The 25,526-nt window shown below is 42.2% G+C and overlaps 1 protein-coding gene across 1 annotated transcript in view; it reads right to left on the minus strand.

The window, feature by feature from the left end:
• Positions 1 to 1,036: 1,036 nt before the first annotated feature.
• Positions 1,037 to 25,526, minus strand: part of NFKBID (NFKB inhibitor delta) — a 32,274-nt gene continuing 7,784 nt past the window's right edge. Inside the window, exon 11 of the mRNA XM_058279275.2 lies at positions 1,037 to 1,197. Coding sequence (XP_058135258.1) covers positions 1,144 to 1,197 — 54 coding nt within the window. The 3' untranslated portion in view covers positions 1,037 to 1,143. The remainder of the gene's footprint in view (positions 1,198 to 25,526) is intronic.

Consider the following 25,526-nt stretch of genomic DNA (forward strand, 5'->3'; position numbering starts at 1 on the left):
AATTGAAAGGTGGAATGGGCATCGCCACCTCAGGGTCCTCAGGATGGAAGAATAAAATATGGATTAGAGTGGACTTACTGGTATTCTACTGTAGAATTATTGTGACTCCAGCAATGGAAGAAATTATATCATTGATGTGGAGACAGTGGTCACAGGAATTGCTGAAGGCAGGGAGAGGGAAAAGGAGGTATGATATGCAGGCATTTTTGGGACTTGGAGTTGTCCTGAATGATATTGCAGGGACAGATGAAGGACATTATATATCCTGCCATAACCCACTGAATGGACTGGGAGAGAGTGTAAACCATAATGTAAACTATAGCCCATGCTGTGTAGGATGTATTATATTCATCAATTGCAATGAATGTACCACATTAATGAAAGAAGTTGTTGATGTGGGAAAAGTGAGGGGTATGGGGAGTGGGACATATGGGAACCTTCTATATTTTTAATGTAATATTTTGTGTGATCTATGTATCTTTAAAAACATGAATATATTATAAAAAAAGAAACTAAATTGGTATTGCTCAAACTAGGTCGTTAAAAAATTTAAGATGTTAATGTAATCCCCAAAGTAATCATTAAGAAAATAACTTTACTCTTTTTTTTTAAAGATTTATTTATTTATTTAATTCCCCCCACCCCCCTCCCGGTTGTCTGTTCTCTGTGTCTATTTGCTGCGTCTTGTTTCTTTGTCCGCTTCTGTTGTCGTCAGACAGCACGGGAAGTGTGGGCGGCACCATTCCTGGGCAGGTTGCACTTTCTTTTGCTCTGGGCGGCTCTCCTTACGTGCACACTCTCGTGGGGCTCCCCTACGCTGGGGACACCCCTGCGTGGCAGGGCACTCCTTGTGCGCATCAGCACTGCGCATGGGCCAGCTCCACACGGGTCAAGGAGGCCCGGGGTTTGAACCGTGGACCTCCCATGTGGTAGATGGACGCCCTAACCACTGGGCCAAGTCCGTTTCCCAAGAAAATAACTTTAAAAATACAGGGGAGTGGATTTGGCTCAAGCATTCGAGCACCTGCTTCCCACGTGGAGGTCTCGGGTTCAGTTTCCAGGGCCTCCTAGAAAAAAACAAAACAAACAACAAGCAAAACAAATGAAAAAACCAACTCAGGGGAGCTGATGTGACTCAGTGGTTCAGTGCCGGCTTCCCACATACAAAGTCTCAGGTTCAATCCCTGGTCCTGGTACCTAAAAAAAAAAAAAAACAGAAAAGAAAGGAAAAGAAGGGAATCAAAATATAAAAGTACACTACAAAATATCAACTAAATCCCAAAAAAAGAGCAATAATGAAGGAAGTGAGGAATAATAAAACATATAAGAAAATAGAAAGCAGATAAATGGTAATTATTTTAAATGCAAATGGATTAAATTCTTCAATTAAAAGGCAGAGATTGATGGAATAGATATATATATATTTTTAATATTTTATTTCGCCCCATTCTGGTTTGTTGTTTTTCTTTTTCCCTAAAGATTTATTTATTTATTTAATTCCCGCCCCCCCCCCTTGTCTGTTCTCTGTGTCTATTTGCTGCATCTTGTTTCTTTGTCCGCTTCTGTTGTCCTCAGCAGCACGGGAAGTGTGGGCGGCGCCATTCCTGGGCAGGCTGCACTTTCTTTCGCGCTGGGAGACTCTCCTTATGGGGCGCGCTCCTTGCGCGTGGGGCTCCGCTACGCGGGGGACACCCCTGCGTGGCAGGGTACTCCTTGCGCGCATCAGCACTGCGCATGGGCCAGCTCCACACGGGTTAAGGAGGCCCGGGGTTTGAACCTTGGACCTCCCATGTGGTAGATGGATGCCCTAACCACTGGGCCAAGTCCGTTTCCCTGGATATTTTTTTGAATGACCCATCTATATGCTGCCTACAAGTGACTCACTTTAGATACAAAGTTACAAAAACATTGGAAGAAAAAGATGTGAAAAGAAATTCCAAGCAAATAGTAACCAATAAAGAATGGGGGTGGCTATATTATTATCAGGCAAAATAAATTTCAGGCCACAAAAAGTTATATATTGATATATATATAACCAAGAAAGACATTATATATTGATAAAAGTTTTGATCTGTCAAGAAGATAGAACAATTATAAATGTATACACACTTAAACAACAGAGATCCAAAATATACGAAGCAAAAATTAACAGAACTGAAGGAAGAAATACTTTTACAAAAACAGTTGGAGATTCCAATATCCCACTTTCAATAACGGGTAGAATAACCAGACATAATATCAAAAGGAAATAGAGGGAACCAGCAAGATGGCAGCAGAATAAGGAGCTCCTAGAGTCAGCTCCTGCTACAGGGCAGTTAGTAAATACCCAGAACTCTCTGGAACTAGCTAAAGCACCTGTTTGGGGCTCCAGGAGACCAGAAGGGCATCCTGCAACATCCCTGGGGAAATGGAAGGAGGAGACTGCCCATCTGCAGAGAAGTCTCATAAATAGAGTGCTCCACACCATGGATGCCGGTGCCCATCCTCCAGTGGAGGCACAAGCCACCTCAGGCGCTGTTCCATGGATGGAATGGAAAGCTCCACTTCCCAAAAATGGGGGAAGAAGAGATGGTTGGGCACCAATTTCAGCTACTGATGAGTAAATTCACCGAGCCAAAGTGTAATCCTGAGAACAACTAAAGTTTGAGCCTGTCCAAGTCAGAAAGAGGTCGGTAGCCACCATCTTAACTCTGCACCTGGCACAAGGGGAAGAGGGGCAGACTGAGGATCCCAGTGCTGGTAGAGTCCAACTTCTTTCCATCCAGATCACATTGCAGGTCTAGGCTAAGCCCCAGCCCCACCTCTGGCAGGGAGGAAGCTGGGAGGACCTGCATCAGCCTCTCCAGGAAATTACTGGCCAAGCTGTGGATGCCAGTGATTGTTCTACTTTGGCAGTGTAAACCGCCCCAGGAGCTATTCTGTGACTGGAATTGGAAGCTTGATTTCCCAAAATCAGGGGAAGAGGAGACAGTTGGCCATTGATTTTGGCTACTGATTAGTAGACTCAGCTGGCTAAGGTACAACCCCAGGAACACCTAGGGTGTGAATTGGTCCAAGTCAGAAAGGAGCTGGTAGCCTCCATTTTGACTCCACCCCCAGCATGAGGGGAAGCCAGGACCAAAAATCACTGTGATGGTAGGAACCAGTTTCTTTCACCCAGATCAGCCGCAGCCCTAGCCTAGGCTTCAGTCCCACCTCTGGCAAGGAGGAGGCTGGTGGACCCTGCACGAGCCTATTCAGGTAACTGCAGGTACCTTTGGCTGGCACAGACTGAATAATCGGAAGTCTACTGAAGCAACTGCAGTCATCTAAGACCCACACTGCATAGATTGCTGCCCACACCTGCAGCTCCATCCCTGCCCCAAGCAGTGGAGAAAAGGCTGTGAAGCTTCATCAGTCTCTCTGGGCAACTACAGTCTAGGCTTGCACGACTTGGATTATTCCACACAGCTGTGACTCTGTCCTACCCCTGGCAAAGGAGAAAGCTGGGAGAAGCTTCATTGGCCCCTGGGGTAATAAGGGCAGCTTGAGCCTCCACAGCTTATAGCACCAATTACATCCTTAGCTCCTACTGCACTACCAGCAAGGGAGAAAGGGCAGGAAGCCCTAAACTAAAGAGAAAAATTGCACCCAGAATAAATACTCTAGGAAGCCAGATGTGAAGACACCAACAAAAAATTACAATACACACCAAGAAACAGAAAAAGGTACAAGATAAACCTCCAGATGTCATAAAGGAATTGAATTAACTAATTATAGAAGTTCAAACAAAATCTCCTTAATAAACTCAGTGAGATGGCTAAAGAGTTTAAGGATATTAAGAAGACATTGGATGAGCACAAAGAAGAATTTGAAAACATACACAGAAATAGAGCAGGTCTTATGGGAATGAAAGGCACAATAAATGAAAATTTAAAAACCTTGGAATAATATAATAGCAGATTTGAGGAGGCAGAGGAAAGGATTGGTGAGCTTGAAGAAATGGCCTTTGAAAGTGAACATTCAAAAGAACAGATAAAGAAAAGAATGGAAAAAATTGAACACGGTCTCAGGGAACATAAAGACAGCAAAAGATGTGCAAACATACATGTCATGGGTGTCCCAGAAGGAGAAGAGAAGGGAAAGTGGCAGAAGGAATATTTGAAGAAATAATGGTAGAAAATTTCCCAACCCTTTTGAAGGACATAGATAGCCATGTCCAAGAAGCACAACATACTCCCATCTGAAAAAATCTGAAAAGACCAACTCCGAGACACATATTAATCAGAATGTCGAATGCCAAAGACAAAGAGAGAATTCTGAGGACAGCAAGAGAAAAGCAATGCATAACATGTAAGGGATATCCAATAAGATTAAGTACTAACTTCTCACCAGAAAACATGGAGGCAAGAAGACGTGGTATGATGTATTTAAGATACTACAAGAGAAAAACTTCCAGCCAAGAATCTTACATCTGGCAAGATTTTCTTTCAAAAATGAGGGCAAGATTAGAATATTCACAGATAAACAGAAACTGAGAGAATTTCTAACCAAGAGACCAGATCTTCAGGAAATGCTAAAGGGTGTGCTACAGCCTGAAAAGAAAAGACAGGAGAGAAAGTTCTGGAAGAGAGTCTAGAAATGAAGATTATATCAATAAAAGTAACCAAAAGTGTCAAAAGAATGGGGAAAATAAAATATGACAGATAAACCTCAGATAAGAATAAACTTAACCAACAATGTAAAGCAGTTGTACTCAGAAAACTGCAACTCAGTTTTCTAAAAGAAATAAGAAAAGGCCTAAATAGGGAAGCAGACATGGCTCAACTGATAGAACATCCACCTACCAGGGTTTAATCCCCAGGGGCTCCTGACCCATGTGGTGAGCTGGCCCATGCACAGTGCTGCTGTGTGCAAGGAGTCCTGTGCCATGCCTGTGCAGAGGTGCCCCATGTGCAAGGAGTGTGCCCCACAAGGAGAGCCACCCCGTGAGAAAAAAGCGCAGCCTGCCCAGAAGTGGCACCACACATATGGAGAGCTGATGCAGCAAGATGACGCAACAAGAAAGAGACGCAGTTTCCCAGTGCCGTCTGATTATGCAAGTGGACGCAGAAGAACACACAGTAAATGGACACAGAGAGCAGAAAAGGGGGGGAAAGGGGAGATAAATAAATAAAATAAATCTTTTTTTAAAAGGCCTAAATAAATGGAAGAACATTCCATGCTCATGGATTAGAAACTATATATCATTAAGATGTCAGTTCTACTTAAATTGATATTCAGATTCAATGCAATCTCAATAAAAATTCCACCAGCATGTTCCTAAAAAATTGAAAACACAGTTATTAAACTTATTTGAAAGGGTAAGGGGTCCTGAATAGCCAGAAACATCTTAAAAAGGAAAAGCGAACTCTCATCTACAGACTTTAAAAACAGCATGGTACTGGCATGAAAACAGACATATAGGCCAATGGAAAAAAATTGATGGTTCAGAAACAGACCCTCACATGTATGGTCAAGTGATTTTTGACTAGCCTGTCAAGCCCACACCGCTCGGGCAGAACTGTCCATTCAACAAATGGTGCTGAAAGAACTGGATACCCAAAGCCAAAAGAAGGAAAGAGGATCCAATCTCACACCTTAGCCAAAAATTAACTCAAAATGGACCAAAAACCTAAAAATAAAAGCAAGAACCATAAAACTTTTGGAAGAAATTGTAGGAAAATGTCTTCAAGACCTGGTGGTAGGTGGTGGATTCTTAAAGGAGATAAGAGAGGACTGAGATGGACTACTGATGTTTAATGTAAATAGAAGTTTTAATTAGCTCTACTGTAAAAGTGTGGGAAAATATAGAGTGGATGGTAACACATCGTGAGTAACAGCTAGTTTATAAATGGGGATGTGGCTGAAAATGGCAGTCTAGGGATGTAAATGCCAATTGACAGAATGGTAGAGAATAATCCAGGAACTGAATAGCACAGTAAACCAAGAGGTGGATGAGAATTGTGGTTGATGGTACAGATGCAAGAGTGCCCTTTGTGAGCTAGAGCAAATGTATATCATGACTGCAGGATGGTGGGAATGTGGAGAAGCATGGGAAAAATACAACTGGAGTGACCTATGGACTGTGGTTAACAATAATCATGTAATATTCTTGAATCTATGCCAAAGATGTACTGTGTTGATAACAGGGCAGTATGGAGAATGTGTGCCAAATGGACGCTATGGATGTAGTAACAATCAGACGATATTACTTTATCTGTAACAAATGTTACACCACAGTGTGGTGTGTTGATAGATGTATGTTGTTTGGGAATTCTGCACATGTGCATGATTGTTTTATAAATTTACAACCTCTGTCATAAAAAATATATTTTAAAAATAGTAATAGGGTGGTTTGGGGAAAAAATACACCAAATGTAAGGTAAGGACTATAATTAGTGGTAAGATTTTGACAATATTCTTTCATAATCTGTAACAAATGTCTCACGACAATGCAAGATCTTGGTGGAGGGTTGATGTATGAACCCCTGCATGATGTTATGCATGTTTGCTTTGTAAATTCTCAACTTTTACTATACAGTTATTGTTTATTTTTGTTCATATATAAATGATATAAAGATAATAATAATAGGGTTGGTTGGGAGAAAATACTTTGGTTAATAGTAATATTTTGGCAATGCTCTTTAATCATTAGTTTAAAATTAAAATGTTTAGCACCATTGGTGGTAGGGTGAGTTATGAGAGTCTTGTATGATGCTATGCATGTTTATTTTGCAAGTTCACAACTATTACTATACATTTATTCTTTGTGTGTGTTTATGTGTGAGTGATATACTTCAATAAAATTTTAAAAAGTTTAGAGGGAGTGGGTATAGCTCAGTGGATGAGCACCTGCTTCCCATATATGAGTTCCAGGTTTAATCCCTGGTACTGTCTTAATTTTTTTTTTGAAAAAGAAAAAAGGAAATAGAGGTTTATATTCTCTATAAACCTCTATTGGTTTATAGATTTAAACCAATAGATTTAATAGCCATATACAGAATTATTCACCAAACAACAACTTAATATACATTCTTCTCAAGTGCACATGCATCATTCACCAGGATAGACCATGTAGAAGTCTTAATAAATTTAAAAAGATACAAAGTATATTTTCCAACAATGGAATGAAACTATAAATCAAGAACAGACAGAAAATTGGAAAACTCACAGTTATGTGAAAATAAAACAAAAGATTCTTAAATAACCAATATGTCAAAGAAGAAATCACAAGGAAAATTAGAAAATATATTGAAATGAATGAGAACAAAAGCACACGATATACTAAAACTTATGAGATGTAGTGACAGGAAAATTTGTAGATACAAATACCTACATTAAGAAAGAAGAAAAGTCTCAAATCAATACCCTAACTGTACACCTTAAGGAACTAGAAAGAGAAGAGCAAACCATATCCAAATTTAGCAGGAGAAAGGAAATAATAAAGTTTAGAAAGGGGATAAATAGAACAGATAATACAAAAACAAAAGAGAAAAATCAGTGAAAGAGTTGGTTTCTTTGAAAGATCAACAAAGTTGGCAAACCTTTAGCTAGACTGACAAAGAGAAAAGAGAAAGATTCAAATTACTAGAAAAAGAAATGCAAGAGGGGACATTACTACCAACCCCACAGAAATAGAAAGGATTATAAAAGGATACAATGAACAACTGCACACAAACAAATTGTATAACCTAGATGAAATGGACAAATTCCTAGAAATCCAAATAACCTAAGCTGAATCAAGAAAAAGTAGATCATCTGAATAGATGTAACACAACTAAGGAGATTGACTCAGTAACCAAAAACCTTCCTACAGATGCAATGTAATCCCAATCAAACTACCAACTGCCTTCTTTGCAGGAATGGAAAAGCCAATAATTAAATTAATAAGGAAGGAGACTTCTGGTCAAACAAGATGTTGGCATAAGATGACCAAGATGCCATTCTCCCGTAGAATCATTAAATAGCTAGCAAAAACTGGCACAGCCACCTTCCTCAAAATGCCAGAAAACAGTTAAAGGCTTGCAGTAACTGGGCAAGAAAGTGCAGATTTTTAAATAGTAGAAGCCAGTGGTGCCATTGCTGGCACCTCCACTCTGCTCTCCCCAGCACAGCGGGGAACTGGGCTGTGCTCACATTATAGGCCCCGGGCCCAGTACTGGAGACAGCAGAGTAACCACTGTATGCATACTGGGATGCTTGTATAATGGTGCCAGTCGGTCAGGTGGTGGCCTGAAAGACTGAACCAGGATACTTGTCTCTGGTTAGCACCCCCAGAACTTGTTCTGCAGGCAGAAGCAGCTTGCAGACAGTTAAAGAAGATTGGTTAAGGAACAATTAAAGCAAAGAAGCATGGAACATAAACATAAAATATAGTACCCAGGAGAAAGGGAAAATAGAATTCATAGGGAGTAGAAGGTACCTTTGAATTCCTATGAAAGGGAGAATTCCTAAGGTCATGAGCAAGCCCAGGGGAAAACAGGTTCAGAAAAGACCAGAAAGGACACTGCACTTCAATTTCTCCTTGGACCGATCTTGATAGAAGAGCTAAACACTGAAGGAGAACACCTGCCAATGCAGAGCTAATTTGCAAAGTCTGTGAAAGGTGTTTCTTGCTTTGTTTTGTTTGTTTTTGTTAGCTCTTGGCACTCAATGAAATCTGCATTATATTATGAGCTGACAGCAAACTTAAGGAACAGATATCTCAGAGACTAAAGCCCAGACTTACCACATTAAAATATTAAAATGTATAGTGTGCAAGAGATCACAAGACAAAGAAACAGGAAATGATGGTCCAATCATAATTTTCTAACAAAAATTCAGAAACCATCAATGAAGAGTACTGGACTTTGAACATACTAGACAAAGACTTTAAAAAATGATCTTCAATATGCTCAAAGAGATAAAGGAAAACCTGGAGAAAGAAGTAAAAGAAATCAGGAAACTGATGAACAACATGAAAATCTCTATAGAGAGAATATTACAAGGGAACCAAACAGAAATACTGGAGTTGAAGACCACAATAATTGAAATGAAAATTTTCCTAGAGGGTTTCAAAAGCAGACTGGAGCTGGCAAAATAAAGAATTAGTGAACTCAAAGATAATACAATTGAAATGATTCAGGCTGAGGGGCAGGAAGAAAAAGAATGGGAAAAAAGTGAATGGAGCCTAAAAGACCTGTGGAAATTAAATACTGCACTATTAAACAACCAGTGGGTCAAATAAGAAATCACAAAGGAAATTAGGAAATATCTTGAAGTAAATGAAAATGAAAATACAACATACCAAAACATGGGATACAGCAAAGACAATGCTGAAAGGGAAATGTATACTCCAAATGCTTACATTAAAAAGAAAGAATGATCTCAAATCAGAGATCTAGGCTCACAACTGGGGGATTTAGAAAAAAGAAGAGGAAACTAAACCCAAAGCACACAGAAGGAAAGATATAACAAAAATTAGATTGGAGATAAATGAAATCAAGAATAATAATAAAAAATAGGGAAAATCAATGAAACCAAAAATTAGTTCTTTAAAAATATTTAAAAAATCAACAAACCTTTAGCTAGAAAGGAAAGAGGATGTAAAGAACTGAAATCAGAAATGACAGGGAAGCAGATTTGGCCCAATGGACAGGGCATCTGCCTACCACATGGGAGGTCTGAGGTTCAAACCCAGGGTCTCCTGACCCTTGTGGTGAGGCTGACCCATGCACAGTGCTGATGCGCACAAGAAGTGCCCTGCCATGCAGGGGTGTCCCTCGTGTAGGGGAGCCCATGCGCAAGGAGTGCACCCCATAAGGAGAGCTGCCCAACGCAAAAAAAAGGCATCCTGCCCAGGAATGGCACCGCACACACAGAGAGCTGACGCAGCAAGATGATGCAACAAAAAGAGACACTAATTCCAGGTGCCGCTGACAAGAATACAGGCAGACACAGAAGAACATGCAGCAAATGGACGCAGAGAGCAGACAACTGGGGGGAGGGGTGGGGAAGGCGAGAGAAATAAAAAAAAATTTTTTTTAATGAAATGATAGGGGAGAGGGAGTGGATGTGGCTCAAGCAGTTGGGCACCTACCTACCACATGGGAAGTCCCAGGTTTGTTTCCCAGTGCCTCCTAAAGAAGACAAGCAAGACCATGAGTTCATGTGGCAAGTTGGTGCAACAAGATGATGTAACAAGATGATGTAATGAGGAGACACAACAAGAAAACACAACAAGAGACACAACAAGCAGGGAGAGGAGGTGGCTCGAATGATTGTATGCCTCCCTCCCACAGGGCATGTCCAGGGTTCGGTTCCCAGTGCCTTTTAAAAAAAGAGGACCAGTAGACACAGAGAGCACACAAGGAACAGACACAGAGAGCAGACAGTGGGTGCAAACAATGATGGGGGAAGAAATAAATAAAATAAAATAAATCTTTAAAAAAATGAAAGTGGGGACATTACTACTGATCCCACAGAAATAAAAAGGATTATAAAAAAGACACAGTGAACAACTGTACACCAACAAATTAGAAAACCTAGATGAGATGGACAAATTCCTAGAAACATACACACTATCTACACTGACTCAAGAGGAAATAAAAGATCTCAACAGACATGTAACAAAAAAAAGAGAGTTAATCAGTAATTAATAACTTCTCAACAAAGAAAAGTCCAGAACTAGATGGTTTCACTGCTGAATTCTACCAAATATTTAAAGCGTTAACACCAATCTTCTCAAACTCTCCCAAAAAATAGAAGAGGAGGGATTAGTTCCTAACTCATTCTATGAGACTAGCATTACCCTGATACGAAAGTCAAATAAAAACAGTACAAAATAGATAATTACAGACAAATATCCTTCAAGAATATATATGCAGGGATGTGGACTTGGCCCAGTGGTTAGGGCATCCGTCTACCACATGGGAGGTCCGCGGTTCAAACCCCGGGCATCCCTGACCCGGGTGGAGATGGCCCATGTGCAGTGCTGATGCGCGCAGGGAGTGCCCTGCCACGCAGGGGTGTACCCCGCATAGGGGAGCCCCACGCTCAAGGAGTGTGCCCCATAAGGAGAGCCGCCCAGCGCAAAAGAAAGTGCAGCCTGCCCAGGAATGGCGCCGTGCACACGGAGAACTGACACACAAGATGACGCAACCAAAAGAAACACTGATTCCCGTGCCACTGACAACAATAGAAGCGGACAAAGAAGAAGACACAGCAAATAGACACAGAGAACAGACAACCGGGGCAGGGTGGGGAAGGGGAAGGAAAAGGGGGAGAGAAATAAATAAATAAATCTTTAAATTAAAAAAAAGAATATATGTGCAAAAATCCTCAAGAAAATCAGGCAAATCAAATTCATGTATTAAAAGGGTTATTGGGAAGCGGATGTGACTCAAGCAATTGGGCTCCCATCTACCATATGGGAGGCTGTGGGTTTGATTCCCAGGGCCTCCTGGTGAAGGCAAGCTGATCTGAGCCATGGAGAGCTGGGGGCCCATGCTGCAGAGAGCTAATGCAGCAAGATGATGCAACATAGGAGACAAGCAGACACAGAAGAATGCACAGTGAATGGACACAGAGAGCAGACAGAGAGCACAAGCGACAAGGGGGGAGGGAATAAACAAACAAACGAATAAATAAACATCTTTTTTTAAAAAAAGGATTATGTACTGTGACCATGTGGGATTTAGCCCAGCAATGCAAGGATGGTTCAACATTTTAAAAATTGATCAGTTTAATACACCACATTAATGTAATTAAGGGGTAAAAAACACATAATAATCTCAATTGATACCTAAAAGGCATTTGACAAAATCTCTAACATCCTTTCAAGATAAAAACACTCAGAGGGAAGCAGATTTGGCTCAACGGATAGAGTGTCCACCTACCACATGGGAGGTCCAAGTTTCAAACCCAGGGCCTCCTGACCCATGTGATGAGCTGGCCCACGCGCAGTGCTGATGCGCGCAAGAAGTGCCCTGCCATGCAGGGGTGTCCCCCGCATAGGGGAGCCCCACACGCAAGGAGTGCACCCCATAAGGAGAGACGCCCAGCGTGAAAAAGTGCAACCTGCCCAGGAGTGGCGCCGCACACACGGAGAGCTGACACAGCAAGATGATACAGCAAAAGGAGACATCGATTCCTGGTGCTGTTGACAAGAATATAAGTGGATACAGAAGAACACACAGCAAATGGACACAGCAGACAACTGGGGGCGGGGGACGGGGCAGGGAAGGGGAGAGAAATAAATAAATAATTCTTTAAAAAAAACAACTCAGAAAACTAGGAATAGAAGAGCACTTTCTCAACACGATAAAAGGCATTTATGAAAAACTCACAGTAAATATCATACTCAATGATGGAAGATTGAAAGATTTCCCCCTAAGCTCAGGAACAAGGCAAGGATGTCTGCTGTCGCCAGTGTTACTCAATATTGTACTGAAAGAAAGACATGGGACTCTCTGCTCCAGAAAAATAGCTAGAGGACAAGCTGAAACAGACTAGAAAAAGATCTTCTAGGGTTTAGGACACCAGGCAAAGGCTGGACACTGCCCAGAGGAGAGAGGGACAAAGGAGGGAAATTGTGATGACAGAACTGTGAGTTGAAACCAGTGGCTACTGCTGCTGGCACCATCCCCCACACCAAAGACACTTCAGAATTCTCAGGCTTCTGGGTATGCTGCTACAGACAAAGGGGGCTCCAGGGATCCACCACCCCAGGAGAGGGGAGAATGAGGGACACAGCCTAAGACTGACTTAGCATTTCACACCGATCAGAATGGCCACTATTAAAAAGACAGAAAACTACAAGTGTGGAGAGGATGTGGAGAGATTAGGGACACTTATTCACAATTGGTGGGAATGAAGAATGAATGGTACAGCCACTGTGGAGGACTGTTTGGCAGTTATAAAGAAATTGTATATAGACTTGCCACGTGACCCTGCAATACCACTACTGGGTATATACCCAGAAGAACTGAGAGCAGTGACACAAACAGACATCTGCACACCAATGTTCCTAGTGGCATAATTCATGATTGCCAAAAGCTGGAATCAACCCAAGTGCCCATCAGATGAATGGATAAACCAACTGTGGTGTATTCACATGATGGAATATTATGCAACTGTAATAGAAAATGAAGTTGTAAAGCATTATGACAACACAGATGAACCTGGAGGACATTATATTGAGTGAAGCAAGCCAGACACAAAAGGACGAATACTGCATGATTGCATTACTATGAACAAACTATATTGTGTAACTTATTGTATGATTCCAAAATAAGTATTTGTACCCTGTACATTTAATTGATAAATGAATGATTTTATTCAACTGTGTTCTCTTTTTAGTTTTTAATTGTTTATTGATAAATGTCAGAGTGAGACAATTGGGACGCAGAGTCCAGCGATTGCAGGCAAGGATTTATTGAGAAAATCCAACAGGAAGGGGACTGAAGATAGAAACTTCAGCCCACCCCTGGCAGAGGCAGTCATGAATTTATACAGTACATCTAGAGGCGGGAACATGTCAGTCAGTGGAAGTGGGTTTGGGCTTAGGTAAGACCTGAGGGCCTATAGAGAAGACTGGTGGGCAGGAGGCTAGGGGCAGTGAATTCTAAGGGTGCAGGAGGGGTTGGTGGGGTCATGTGGCTTCTTTGTCTATTCGTGTGAGGAAATGAACTGTATCTGGGCACATAGGCTCAGGATGGGGGGCTGCTCTATGTCATGGGATGTGGCTCCTTCTGAGTAAACAGCTGGTTGCACTTCCACAATGAAGCAGGTTAATAATAAACTTGCAACTTCTGCAAGTTGTGGCTGATATTCAGGTTGGGGGCTAGGGATGGGGCCTAGTCCTGTCATTTATATTTTCAATTATTTAATGTACAAAATAAAATTAAGAAATGGAAAAAAAATTGTACTGGAAGTTCTAGTTGGAACATTAGGATAAGAGAAAGAAATAAAAGGCATCAAAATCAGAAAGGAGGAAGTCAAGTTATCCCCATGTGGAGCTGGCCCACGTGCAGTGCTGATATGCGCAAGGAGCACCGTGCCACGCAGGGGTGTCCCCCACGTAGGGGAGCCCCACGTGCAAGGAGTGCACCCCATAAGGAGAGCCGCTGACAACAACAGAAATGGACAAAGAAGATGCAGCAAATAGACACAGAGAACAGACAACCAGGGTGGGGGGGGGGGAAGGGGAGAGAAATAAATAAATAAATCTTTAAAAAGAAATCAATGAAAGAAATTAAAGAACTAAATAAATGCAATGACATCTTGTGTTCATGGAATGGAAGACTAAGTATTGTTAAGATGTCAATACTGCCTAAAGTGATCTACAAATTCAGTGAAATCCCTCTCGAAATTCCAGCATACTTTTTTTGCAAAAAATGGATAATATAATCCTCAAATTTGCATGGAATTACAAGGGGCCTCGAACAACCAAAACAACCTTGTTGATTTCAAAACTTACTACAAAGCTACAGTAATACAAATGGTGTGGTGATGGCATAACAGTAGACATATAGACCAAGGAGTGGGACTGAGAGATAAATCTATAGCCAGTTGATTTTTGACAAGGGTGAAAAGTCCATTCAATAAGAAAATAACAGTCTCTTCAACAAATGGTACTGGACAACATGCAAAAGAATGAATGTGGATACCTACTTCACATATAAAAAAATTAATTCTGAATGGATCAAAGACATAAATATGAGAGCTAATACTGCAAAACTCTTAAAAGAAAGGGAAATATCTTCAGGACCTTGCAGTAGATAATGGATTTTTCTATTTTTACACCAAAAGCCTGAGCATCAAAAGAAAAAAAATAGATAAAATGGACTTGGTTGAAATTTTAAAAGTTGGTGCATCAAAGGACATTATTAAGAAAGTGAAAAGATAATCTACAGTATGAGAGAAAATATTTGGAAACGATATATCTGCCAAGGGTTTAACATCAAGAATATGAAGAACTTCTAGAACTAAACAATAAGACAACACAATTTTTAAAAATGGCCCAAGGATTTGAACAGATATCTCTCCAAAGATGATATTAAAATGATCAGTAAGTATATGAAAAGATGCTCAACATCATTAGCCATAAGAGAAATGCAAATTAAAACTATTAATGAGATATTTCTAACATCCACTAGGATGGTTATTATTTAAAAAAACAAAAACTGAAAATAACAAGTACTGGTGAAAATGCAGAGAAATAGGAACCAGACACTACAAAAAAAGAAGAGCACAGTCCCTTATGAATACAGATGAAAAATCCTTAACAAAATACTAGCAAACAGAATTCAGCAGCATATAAAAAGGACTATACACCATAACCAAGTGGGATTTATCCCAGGGATGCAAGTAATCAATGTAATATACCATGTTAATAGAATGAAGGGAAAAAAACACATGGTCAACTCAAATGATGTCAAAAATGCATTGACAAAATTCAGCACATTTTCATAGTAAAAAAACACTCAGAAAACTAGGAATATAAGGGAAACTACTCAACATGATAAAGGCCATAGATGAAAAACCCACAGCTAACATCATAATCAATAGTGAAAGACTAAAAGTTCCTCTAATGGAAAAAAGACAAGGATAAGTGCTTTCACCACTTTTATTCAATACAGCTTTGGAAGTTCTATCAGAGCAATTAGGCAAGAAAAGTAAATAAAAGGCATACAAATTGGAAAGCAAAACAAAATTATCTCTATTTCACAGATGGCATAATTTTATATGCAGACAGATTCAGTTCCCAGTGCCTCCTAAAGAAGATGAGCAAGACAGTGAGCTGACCCAAAAGGCTGGTACAGTGAGCTGATGCAATGAGGAAACACAATGAGAGACACAACAAGCAAGGAGCAGAGGTGGCTCAGGTGACTGGGTGTCCCCCTCCCACATGGTAGGCCCCAAGTTTGTTCCCAGTGCTCCCTAAAATAAGAAGCAAGAAGACACAGAGAGCACACAGTGAGCAGACAAGCAAGTGCAAACAGTGGGGTGGGGGAAATTAAAAAAAAATAAATCTTAAAAAAATAAGCTGTATTTTTATACACTGGTTATGGACAATCTGAAAAGGAAGTTAAGAAAACAATTAAGAGAACAAGTGCTGACAATAGCACTAAAAAGAATAAACTATGTAGGAATATGACCTGTACACTAAAAATGATAAAACATTGCTAAAAGAAATTAAAGAAGACCTAATTAGGGAAGTGAATTTGGCCCAATGGATAGGGCGTCCGCCTACCACATGGGAGGTCCAAGGTTCAAACCCAGTTCTGACCTGGGTGATGAGCTGGCCCACGTGCAGCGCTGATGTGTGCAAGGAGTGCGGTCCACACAAGGGTGTCCTCCACGTAGGGGAGCCCCATGTGCAAGAAGTGCACCACATAAGGAGAGCCGCCCAGTGTGAAAAAAGTGTAGCTTGCCCAGGAATGGCGCCACACACACAGAGAGCTGACGCAGGAGGATGACACAACGAAACAAGACACAGATTCTGGGTGCCGCTGACAAGAATACAAACGGACACAGAAGAACACACAGTGAATGGACACAGAAAGCAGACAACTGGGGGGCAGAGAAGGGGGCGGAAATAAATAGAAAATAAATCTTAAAAATAAATTAATTAATTAAAAAGAAGACATAATTAAATGGAAAGACACCTCATGCTTGTGGACTGGAAAACTTAATACCAAGATGACTACCCAAGGCAATAAACAGATTCAATGTAATCCCTATCAAAATTCCATGGTGTTTTTTGCAGAAATGAAAAAATCCACCCAAAAATATAAACAGAATTTCAAGGGACCCAGAATAGCCAAAACAATCTTGAAAAAAGCAAAGTTGGAGGACTCACAATTTCCAATTTCAAAACTTACTACAAAGCTACAGTAAAAAAGAGTGTGGGTGGCGGACTTGGCCCAGTGGTTAGGGCATCCATCTGCCACATGGGAGGTCCACGGTTCAAACCCCGGGCCTCTTTGACCCGTGTGGAGCTGTCCCATGTGCAGTGCTGATGAGCGCCAGGAGTGCTGAGCCACAAAGGGGTGTCCCCCGCGTAGGGGAGCCCCACCCGCAAGGAGTGCGCCCCGTAAGGAGAGCTGCCCAGTGCAAAGGAAAATGCAGCCTGCTCAGGAATGGTGCAGCACATACAGAGAGCTGACACAACAAGATGACGCAACAAAAAGAAACACAGAATCCTGTGCCACTGACAACAACTGAAGCGGACAAAGAAGATGCAGCAAACAGACACAGAGAATAGACAAACGGGGTGGGGGAGGGGAGAGAAATAAAAAAATAAATCTTTTAAAAAAAAAAAGAGTGTGGTACCAACATAAGGCTAGATACATGTACCAAAAGAATAAAATAGAGAGTCTAGAAATAAATCCTGATATCTTTGGTCAGTTGATTTTCAACTAAGGTGCCAAGACCATTTGATGGGGGAAGGACAGTCTCTTCAACAGATGGTGCTGGACCAACTGGATGTCCACATGCAAAAGAATGAAGCTGAACTCTTCCCTTATACCATAAACAAAAATAAACTCAAAAGGAATCAAAGATCTAAACATAAGAACTAAAACTATAAAACTCATAGAAAACATAGGGGAAAATCTTTGATTTGGCAATGGTTTCTTAAATAGGACAACAAAAGCATAGGCAAGAGGACTTGACCGGTGTTCTGCTGGGGAACTATTGTGATTAGTAAGGGAAGAAATTGTAATAGTGATGTGGGGAGGGTGGCCATGGTGGCTGCTGATGCTTGGGAGAGGGAGGAAGAGATATGGTGTGGGGGCATTTTCAGGATTTGGAGTTGTCCTAGGTGGTGCTGCAGGGAGGGATGCTGGACGTTGTGTGTCCTGTCGTGGACCACTGGGAGGACTGGGGGAGAGTGTGGACTACAATGTGGACCACTGTCCATGTGCTGCAGTGGTTCTCCAGAATGTATTCGCCAGGTGCAGGGGATGTTCCACAATGATGGAAGAGTTTGTTGATGAGGGAGGGGTGGCGTGGGTGGGGTGGGGGGTATATGGGAACCTCATATTTTTTTAATGTAACATTTAAAAGAAAATAAAGAGATTTTTTTTAAAAAAAGTATAGGCAGCAAGAGAAAAAGTAGATAAATGAGACTTCATTACATTAAGATTTTAAAACTTTTTTTGCATAAAGGACACTCTCAAGAGTATAACAATAGCCCACAGAATGGGAGTATATATTTGCAAATTACATATCAGATCAGCATTTAATATCCAGAATACATAAAGAACACCTACAACTCAACAACAAAAATACAAATAACCTAATTAAACAGTGGGCAAAGGACTGTAAAACATATTTTTCCAAAGAAGATTTGCAAATGGCCAATAAACACAAGAAAAGATGATAAACATCATTAGTCACTAGGGTGGCTATGATTTTTAAAAAAAGAAAGAAAAGAAAAAATAACAGATCTTAGTGAGGATATGGAAAAATTGGAACCCCCTCATACTTTTCTGGTGGGAATGTAAAAGGGTGCAGCTGCTGTGGTAAACAGTTTGACAGTTCCCCAAAAAAGTAATATTAAATTACCATATGATTCAGCAATTCCACTTCTAGTTATATACCCAAAAAAATTGAAAACAGGGACTCAGATACTTTTACAAAAATGTTCATAGTTGGGAAGCGGACTTGGCCCAGTGGTTAGGGCATCCGTCTACCACATGGGAGGTCCGCGGTTCAAACCCTGGGCCTCCTTGACCCGTGTGGAGCTGGCCATGCGCAGTGCTGATGCGTGCAAGGAGTGCCCTGCCACGCAGGGGTGTCCCCCGCGTAGGGGAGCCCCACGCGCAAGGAGTGCGCCCCATAAGGAGAGCCGCCCAGTGCGAAGGAAGGTGCAGCCTGCCCAGGAATGGCGCCGTCCACACTTCCCATGCCGCTGACGACAACAGAAGCGGACAAAGAAACAAGACGCAGCAAACAGACACAGAGAACAGACAACCGGGGGGAGGGGGGATGGAATTAAATAAATAAATAAATCTTAAAAAAAAAAAAAAAGTTCATAGCAGCACTAGTCACAATAGCCAAAAGATGGAAACAACCCAACTCTTCAACAGATAAATAAACAAAATGTGGATATCCAAAAAATGGAATACTAATGCAAAAAGTAATGAATTACTGATACATGCTATGCTGTATGAACCTTGAAAACATGCTAAGTTAAATAAGCCAGACACAAAAGGACAAATTTTGTATGATTTCACTTATAGAATAGGTAAATTCATAGAAACAGAAAGTAGAATGAGGGTTACCAGGGGCTGGAAGGAGAAGGAGATGGGGAGTTATTCCTTAATGGGTAGAGTTTGGGGTGATTAAAACACTTAGGGCGGCGGACTTGGCCCAGTGGTTAGGGCGTCCGTCTACCACATGGTAGGTCTGTGGTTCAAACCCTGGGCCTCCTTGACCCATGTGGAGCTGGCCCATGCGCAGTGCTGATGCACGCAAGGAGTAACCTGCCATGCAGGTTACTCCCCTGCGTAGGGGAGCCCCATGTGCAAGGAGTGCGCCCCATAAGGAGAGCTGCCCAGCGCGAAGGAAAGTGCAGCCTGCCCAGGAATGGTGCAGCACACACGGAGAGCTGACACAACAAGATGACGCAACTAAAAGAAACACAGATTCCCGTGCCGCTGACAACAATAGAAGCGGACAAAGAAGACACAGCAAATAGACAGAGAGAACAGACAACCGGGGTGGGGGTGGGGGGAAAGGGAGATAAATAAATAAATCTTAAAAAATAAAAATAAAACACTTAGGAGGGGAGTGGATGTAGCTCAAGTGGTTGAGTGCCCACTTCCCATGAATGAAGTCCCAGGTTCGGTTCCTGATGCTTCCTAAAAACAAAAACAAACAAATGAAAAAACCAACCCAGGGAAGCTGATATGGCTAAGTGGTTGAGCACTGGCTTCCTACATACAAGGTCCTGGGTTCAATACCCTGTCCTGGTACCTCAAAAACAAAAACAAAAACAAAACAATTGTGGAAGGAAAAAAAGTGCACATCTATGTTGGTACAGGACATCAGATGTGACACTTACAAGGGGCCCCCTGGTGAATCCCACCTCCCAGGAGTCATGCCCTGGTGTAATGCCCCCAACCCTGACTCAGCTTGGCCATGTGGCTGATTTGGCCAATGGGATAACAGCAAGCATGCTGCAAGCAGGAACTCTTTCCTTAGGAATCATGGTAGTTTGAAGCTGTATGTACCTCAGAAAAACATGTTCATAAATTTAATCCATTCCTGTGGGAGTGAACCCATTCTAAGTAGGAACTTTTGATTAAGTTAAAGTGTGAGTGGTCCAGCCCAATCAGGGTGGGGTCTTAGCCCTATTACTGGAGTCCTTTATAAGTGGAATGAATTCAGACATGAGAAAGAGAAAGCTACAGGAAGCAAGAAGTTGAAACGAAACCCAAAAGAGAAGGAAGAGACCAGGAAATGCCGCCATGACTTGCCATGTGAAAGAGAACCAAGGCTCACTGGCAACTAGTTTCAGAATGTCACATTCTTTGGGGAAAAAGCATCATCTTGATGATGCCTTAATTTGGACGTTTTTCCCAATCTCAACCATGAGCAAACAAATTCCCATTGCTTAAATCAAACCATTTCATGGTATTTGTTTGAGCAGCCCAGGAAACTAAAAGAGGAATGTTCCATCTCAGGTAAGCTACCAGACATTGAGGGAAGTGGTCTTTGATTTCCAGCCCACTTGGTGGTCTCCAGCTGACTGCAACTTCTGGAGTGACCAAAGCAAATCAGCAGAACTGCCCAGCTGATCCCAGCCTAGAAGGCAGAATTGTGAGCAAATCAGTGATGGTGATTTTAAGCCATTTACATTTTGGGTAAAGACACTAGCATATGCCCTGAAGTGTGCTAATGTATACTTGGTTTGTTGTCCTTGAGAGACACTGAGCAGTGGGGGGCTATGTCAGATCAGAGGGCTTTATGGGGCAAAGTTCTTTGGATTAGATTGGGAATGGAGTCCAGAGCAGAGGCTGTGAAGCGGGTAGGGGAAAGGAGGCATTGTGGAAGCCCTTTGTCAGTTGGGTTTCTCCAGAAGCAGGTGCTGAGGCAAGAGACTAGTGAGGGAATCAATAGATGAATCTGGAACCTGGCAAGAAGTACACATGGACATTGGTACCCCCAAGATGGCTGCTGGAAGAACTTGTGAGAGTCACCCATTTGGAACAAGATTTCTTCCGGAAGCCAGGAGAAGCCCCAGATATTCTCCAGGGACCTAATCATTGGGCCTTCCCAGGGGATTTAAGGGATTGGGTAATCAATCAAAACAGCAAACAGCTGGGACTCCTCCCCTATCGTTAGCAAAGGGGCAGAATAATTAACTATTAAAAAGCAAGCGCAAAGGTCGAGCGGGCCCTGCTCTTGCCTTTTTCACCCTCTCTTGCCTTTTAACCCCTGCTCTTGCCTTGCCCCCTGCCTGCCATAATGAACACGCAAGTAGACCTGGGCATTTATAATCTATAATGGGGAATTGTAGGTATAAATCAGACCCTTCCTCTCTACCCATAATCTGTTATTTTCTCCCATTTCTCTTCCCACCTTTCCTTAATAAATTACTGGCCAAACTACCTGACTTGCTCTCAAAATTAATTTCTTGTAGCTTAGCCAAGAACCTGGAGGAAATCCAACAACATATTTGGTGAGCCAGCCAGGAGGTACTTGTGAGTGAAACTATGAATTACAGCCTGTTTAATGCCCCCTTTTGGTTACCCATTTTAAACAGGTTCCTCTATGGGGCCCCACAGGACATAATCCGAGAGGGAGGAGGCTGGGGTGTGGGACCTCTCTGCATCCACGCTGTCACCCAGGCTTGTGAAACCTGATGCTGGCCGGGAAGGCATGGGCACAGAGCAAGGGCCCAAAGCAGGACCCGGCCAAGACAGGGTTTCCTGGGTCAGGCCCCAGGTGCAGCAGAGCTGCTTTTTCAAGCCTTTTTAGCAGCCACTGGCTTTGCCCTAGGGACCAGCTGTCATTGCCTTCTCCTGCTCTCTCTCCTGAGTAGAAATGATGGAGAGCCAGGGGCTTGAGCCCCCCTGTGGATCCATGCCTGTGCAGGTCCGCCTTCCTATCGACCACACCAGCTACCTGGTCTGGGATGGGGTGAGAAGGTGGCAGGCAGGGCCACGGTGGGCCATGGGATTCCCTTGCCAGGGGCGGGTTACGGGCCAGGGCTCCATTCATAATTAACCTTGACCCACATTTAATCTTCCCACTTCCTACTAATGAATTTCTCATTGTGGGTTTGTGTTAAAATACTTTGGAATGTCTTAAAACAGTAAAACTGAAAATGTATTTGCTAGTGAGGAAGTTATTGCCTTGGGGTCCCAAGGCCTGTTAGCTAGAACAACTGATCTCTCATCTCTTATGGCCTTTGATGGCTGGCATAACAGGCAGTCGTTATAAAACTAGGACAGCTTTTTAAGACCTCTGTTAGAATAGGAAAGAAGTTTTTTCCTGCTGCTTCTCCAAGAAGGAGCAATATTTGGCTTGGAAGTCATCTGATCTATTCGGTCTGACTCCTAAGTCCAGAACAGCCCCAGGAACGCCCAGAGGCAGGGGCTCTGTGATTCCCAGGTGGTGGAATCAGAAAGCAGCCAAACCTCCCGAGATTAAGCTCAGGGGCTTCCGTTTGGGTGCAGTCAGACTCAGACCCTGGAAAGTCAGGGGTGCCAAGAACAAGGGCAGTAAACTCTGAAAGTCCCCAAGACATTTCTTGGGCCCTTCCATTCAGAGGGCAGTCAAAAGTCCCCTGAGACTTACCCCGGTGCTTCAGTTTGGGTCACTGCTCCCAATGTCTACCACGAAGCCATCTTGGGTGCCTTGGCCTGAACTTTTTCAGGTATCAGCCATGGGAATGCCCATTGGCTGGGCTCTGGATTAAATTCTCCAGAAGCAGAGACCAGAGCATCAGCTTTAAATTATTTGGAGTGGTAAACATTTTAGTCAGACTTGGACTCTGGAACAGCAGGTCAGTTGACTAAAAAGTGCTTCTTCATTCTTCCGAAAGAATAATGGGCATGGTCTCTAATGCACCAGTAGACTCCCCATAGGAGTGTCTTCTCAGAGATCAGGAAACTTTGCCTATTGCTGGTCTACATGGCCAAAGTATAGCCAAGGGCAGCCGCTGTATAGGAACCTGAATTCTAGTTAAACCAGTGTTAAGAGAGGAGGACAGATAGATCTAAGGGCCAGCAACCTCATGTCATGTCTCCTTAAAAAAAATGAGGAAATACACCTCAAACTTCCATTCATTTAAACTCATATGTGCCTATAAAAGGGATCAAGATTCAGATTGGTTACTAGACCTCTCCTGGAAAATAAGAAACCTCGTGTGCCATCAATTAAAGAAGTTCCTAGAAATGCTAAGAGTATAAAATTCTCTCTTCTGTTTTATTCTGTGCTTAACCTTGGGTTCAACTTTGAAATCTGTGTTTACCTTTATCAGTTTGATTGTGTGTAGGAAATCAGACTTGGGATTCACCTGTTACAAATTGGATAACGGTGAAAGGTAATCCAAAAAAAATGAGTCTTTAAATGCCAACGCCATCCTGCAATTAAAATTAATGTATAAATCACAAGTGGAATTGGTTCAACTGCTAGAAAAGCAGAAAACTTAACAAAGTTGTTACCAATAAAAGTCCTGTGGCCTCTTTAATAAAGGTATTCAATTCACCTTAAAGTAAAAACTTACTAGAAAACATAACTAAGAGTTAAGATCATGATATAGATTCAGCATTGTCAAAGTCTCTTGTGCATTCAAACAGGCCTTCAACACACTGCATTTTGCATCTCCATGTGAGTTATTGGTTAGGTTGGTCACTGACCCTTAAAACAATAATGGTATCTACTACATCCCTGGTTGTGCTCCTGAAGTGAATGGAGACTATGTTGAGTTTTGGACTCCAGCAGCAGGAGCAATGGCTCAATATAACCAAATGTACAATGGATATTGCCTCCAGACTGGCATTGTTTCATAGTGCCAAAGGGTGCTATGCACCAGGCTGGTGGACTACTGGAGCCTGCTTTCTCAGCTTCTCTCTAGGTCAATGGTGCTTGAGCTTGCTGGCTGTGTGAAGTATATACCAAGTACAGCAATGATCACCAGAGTGATTTAAGTAGAACTTACAAAGCAATTTGCATTTGGCCTGCTCCCATGGAGAGATAACATGTAAGGTATTGCAAACCTGGAGCTTAAGCCTATTAACTGCAGCTCAAAGAGAAACTTATGCTTTGGGTTAGTGCATTAATTAGTATTAAGTACTATACCTATATTTCTCCCATTCTAGATATATGCCTGATGATTATGGTGGTATCTTTTCTATTCTAGATCATAAACAGAGGGATACTGTACATGTTAAAAGTTCTGGTAAACTTCATTTTCTAAGTAGTCAATGAACATGACTATAAGATAAAAAATGGCCACCTTGAGAGCAGTGGGAGCAACAGCCCCTTTAGTTTAAAAAAAAAAAGCCACCAACTAACTTGGGGGTGACCTCTCAGTCTTCACCCAACACCAGGTGAAAGACATGCTTAACCCAGGTCCCCTCCTAGCCCTTATTCCAGAACCTGTCCCACTCATACCCTGGGGAGGACTGGCAGACTCACATGCCATCCTGCCAGGGCTAAGCATTTCCCACCAGAGGGGAAACAGCAAATAAGGTGGCTAGGACCCACTTCAGTTTAGCTCCTTTGAGATGGTCCATGGACAATCTTTCCTTACCCAGGACCTGGAAACCAGATTCTGATCAAAACTTAGCAAGAAAACAAGCCTCACTCTCAATTAGAGGCAAAATGGAAGGAACCTTACTCTGAAGTTTTGATCACTCCCACAGCTATTAAAGATAAAGGAACAGCCAGCTTGGTGCACTTACTTCGAGTGAAGCCAGCTACCCAAGGAAGTGCCAGCTCACCGGAAGCATCTGACAGGACGTATGAGTCCCAGTCATTGGACAGCCTGAAATACCTCTCCAAGAGACAAAGCTAAGCAGTATCTGTGTCAAAGCCAGCTCTTCCCTCTAACTGTAGCCCAGATGCCTATTGCTAGGGGGAGGGCAAACCAGACACCCCTTAAGAAGTCCTGTCTGTATTCATCTCCTGTATCTTAACTAATAAGGGCAAAATCTCTTCTCATTCCTCTCCTCTACCATAGGAACTGGGATTGGCGATTCATACCTAACGCCATTGTCTACTGCAATGTCTCTGTAGAGTTAACCAACAGCATAAAATAACTGAAAGAATACTGTTTCCCACCAACTTCAGGAAGATGCAGCCTTTATAGGCACCTGGCCTTTTCTACTTTTGTTGTCCAGTATCCTCTTAACGGGATCATATATTCTGAAAATTCTAATCAAGTGTATTTTTTCCAGAATCAACATGGTGTTAGCCATACAGGAACGTCATCCAGCTTCACCCAGGATGCCAGGTTCCTTTTCCTCCAACTTAGAACAGCCAGAGGGTTTTACACCTTGTCA

This window comes from Dasypus novemcinctus, chromosome 18 (genome assembly GCF_030445035.2).
Source record: "Dasypus novemcinctus isolate mDasNov1 chromosome 18, mDasNov1.1.hap2, whole genome shotgun sequence".
NCBI classification, from domain to species: domain Eukaryota; kingdom Metazoa; phylum Chordata; class Mammalia; order Cingulata; family Dasypodidae; genus Dasypus; species Dasypus novemcinctus.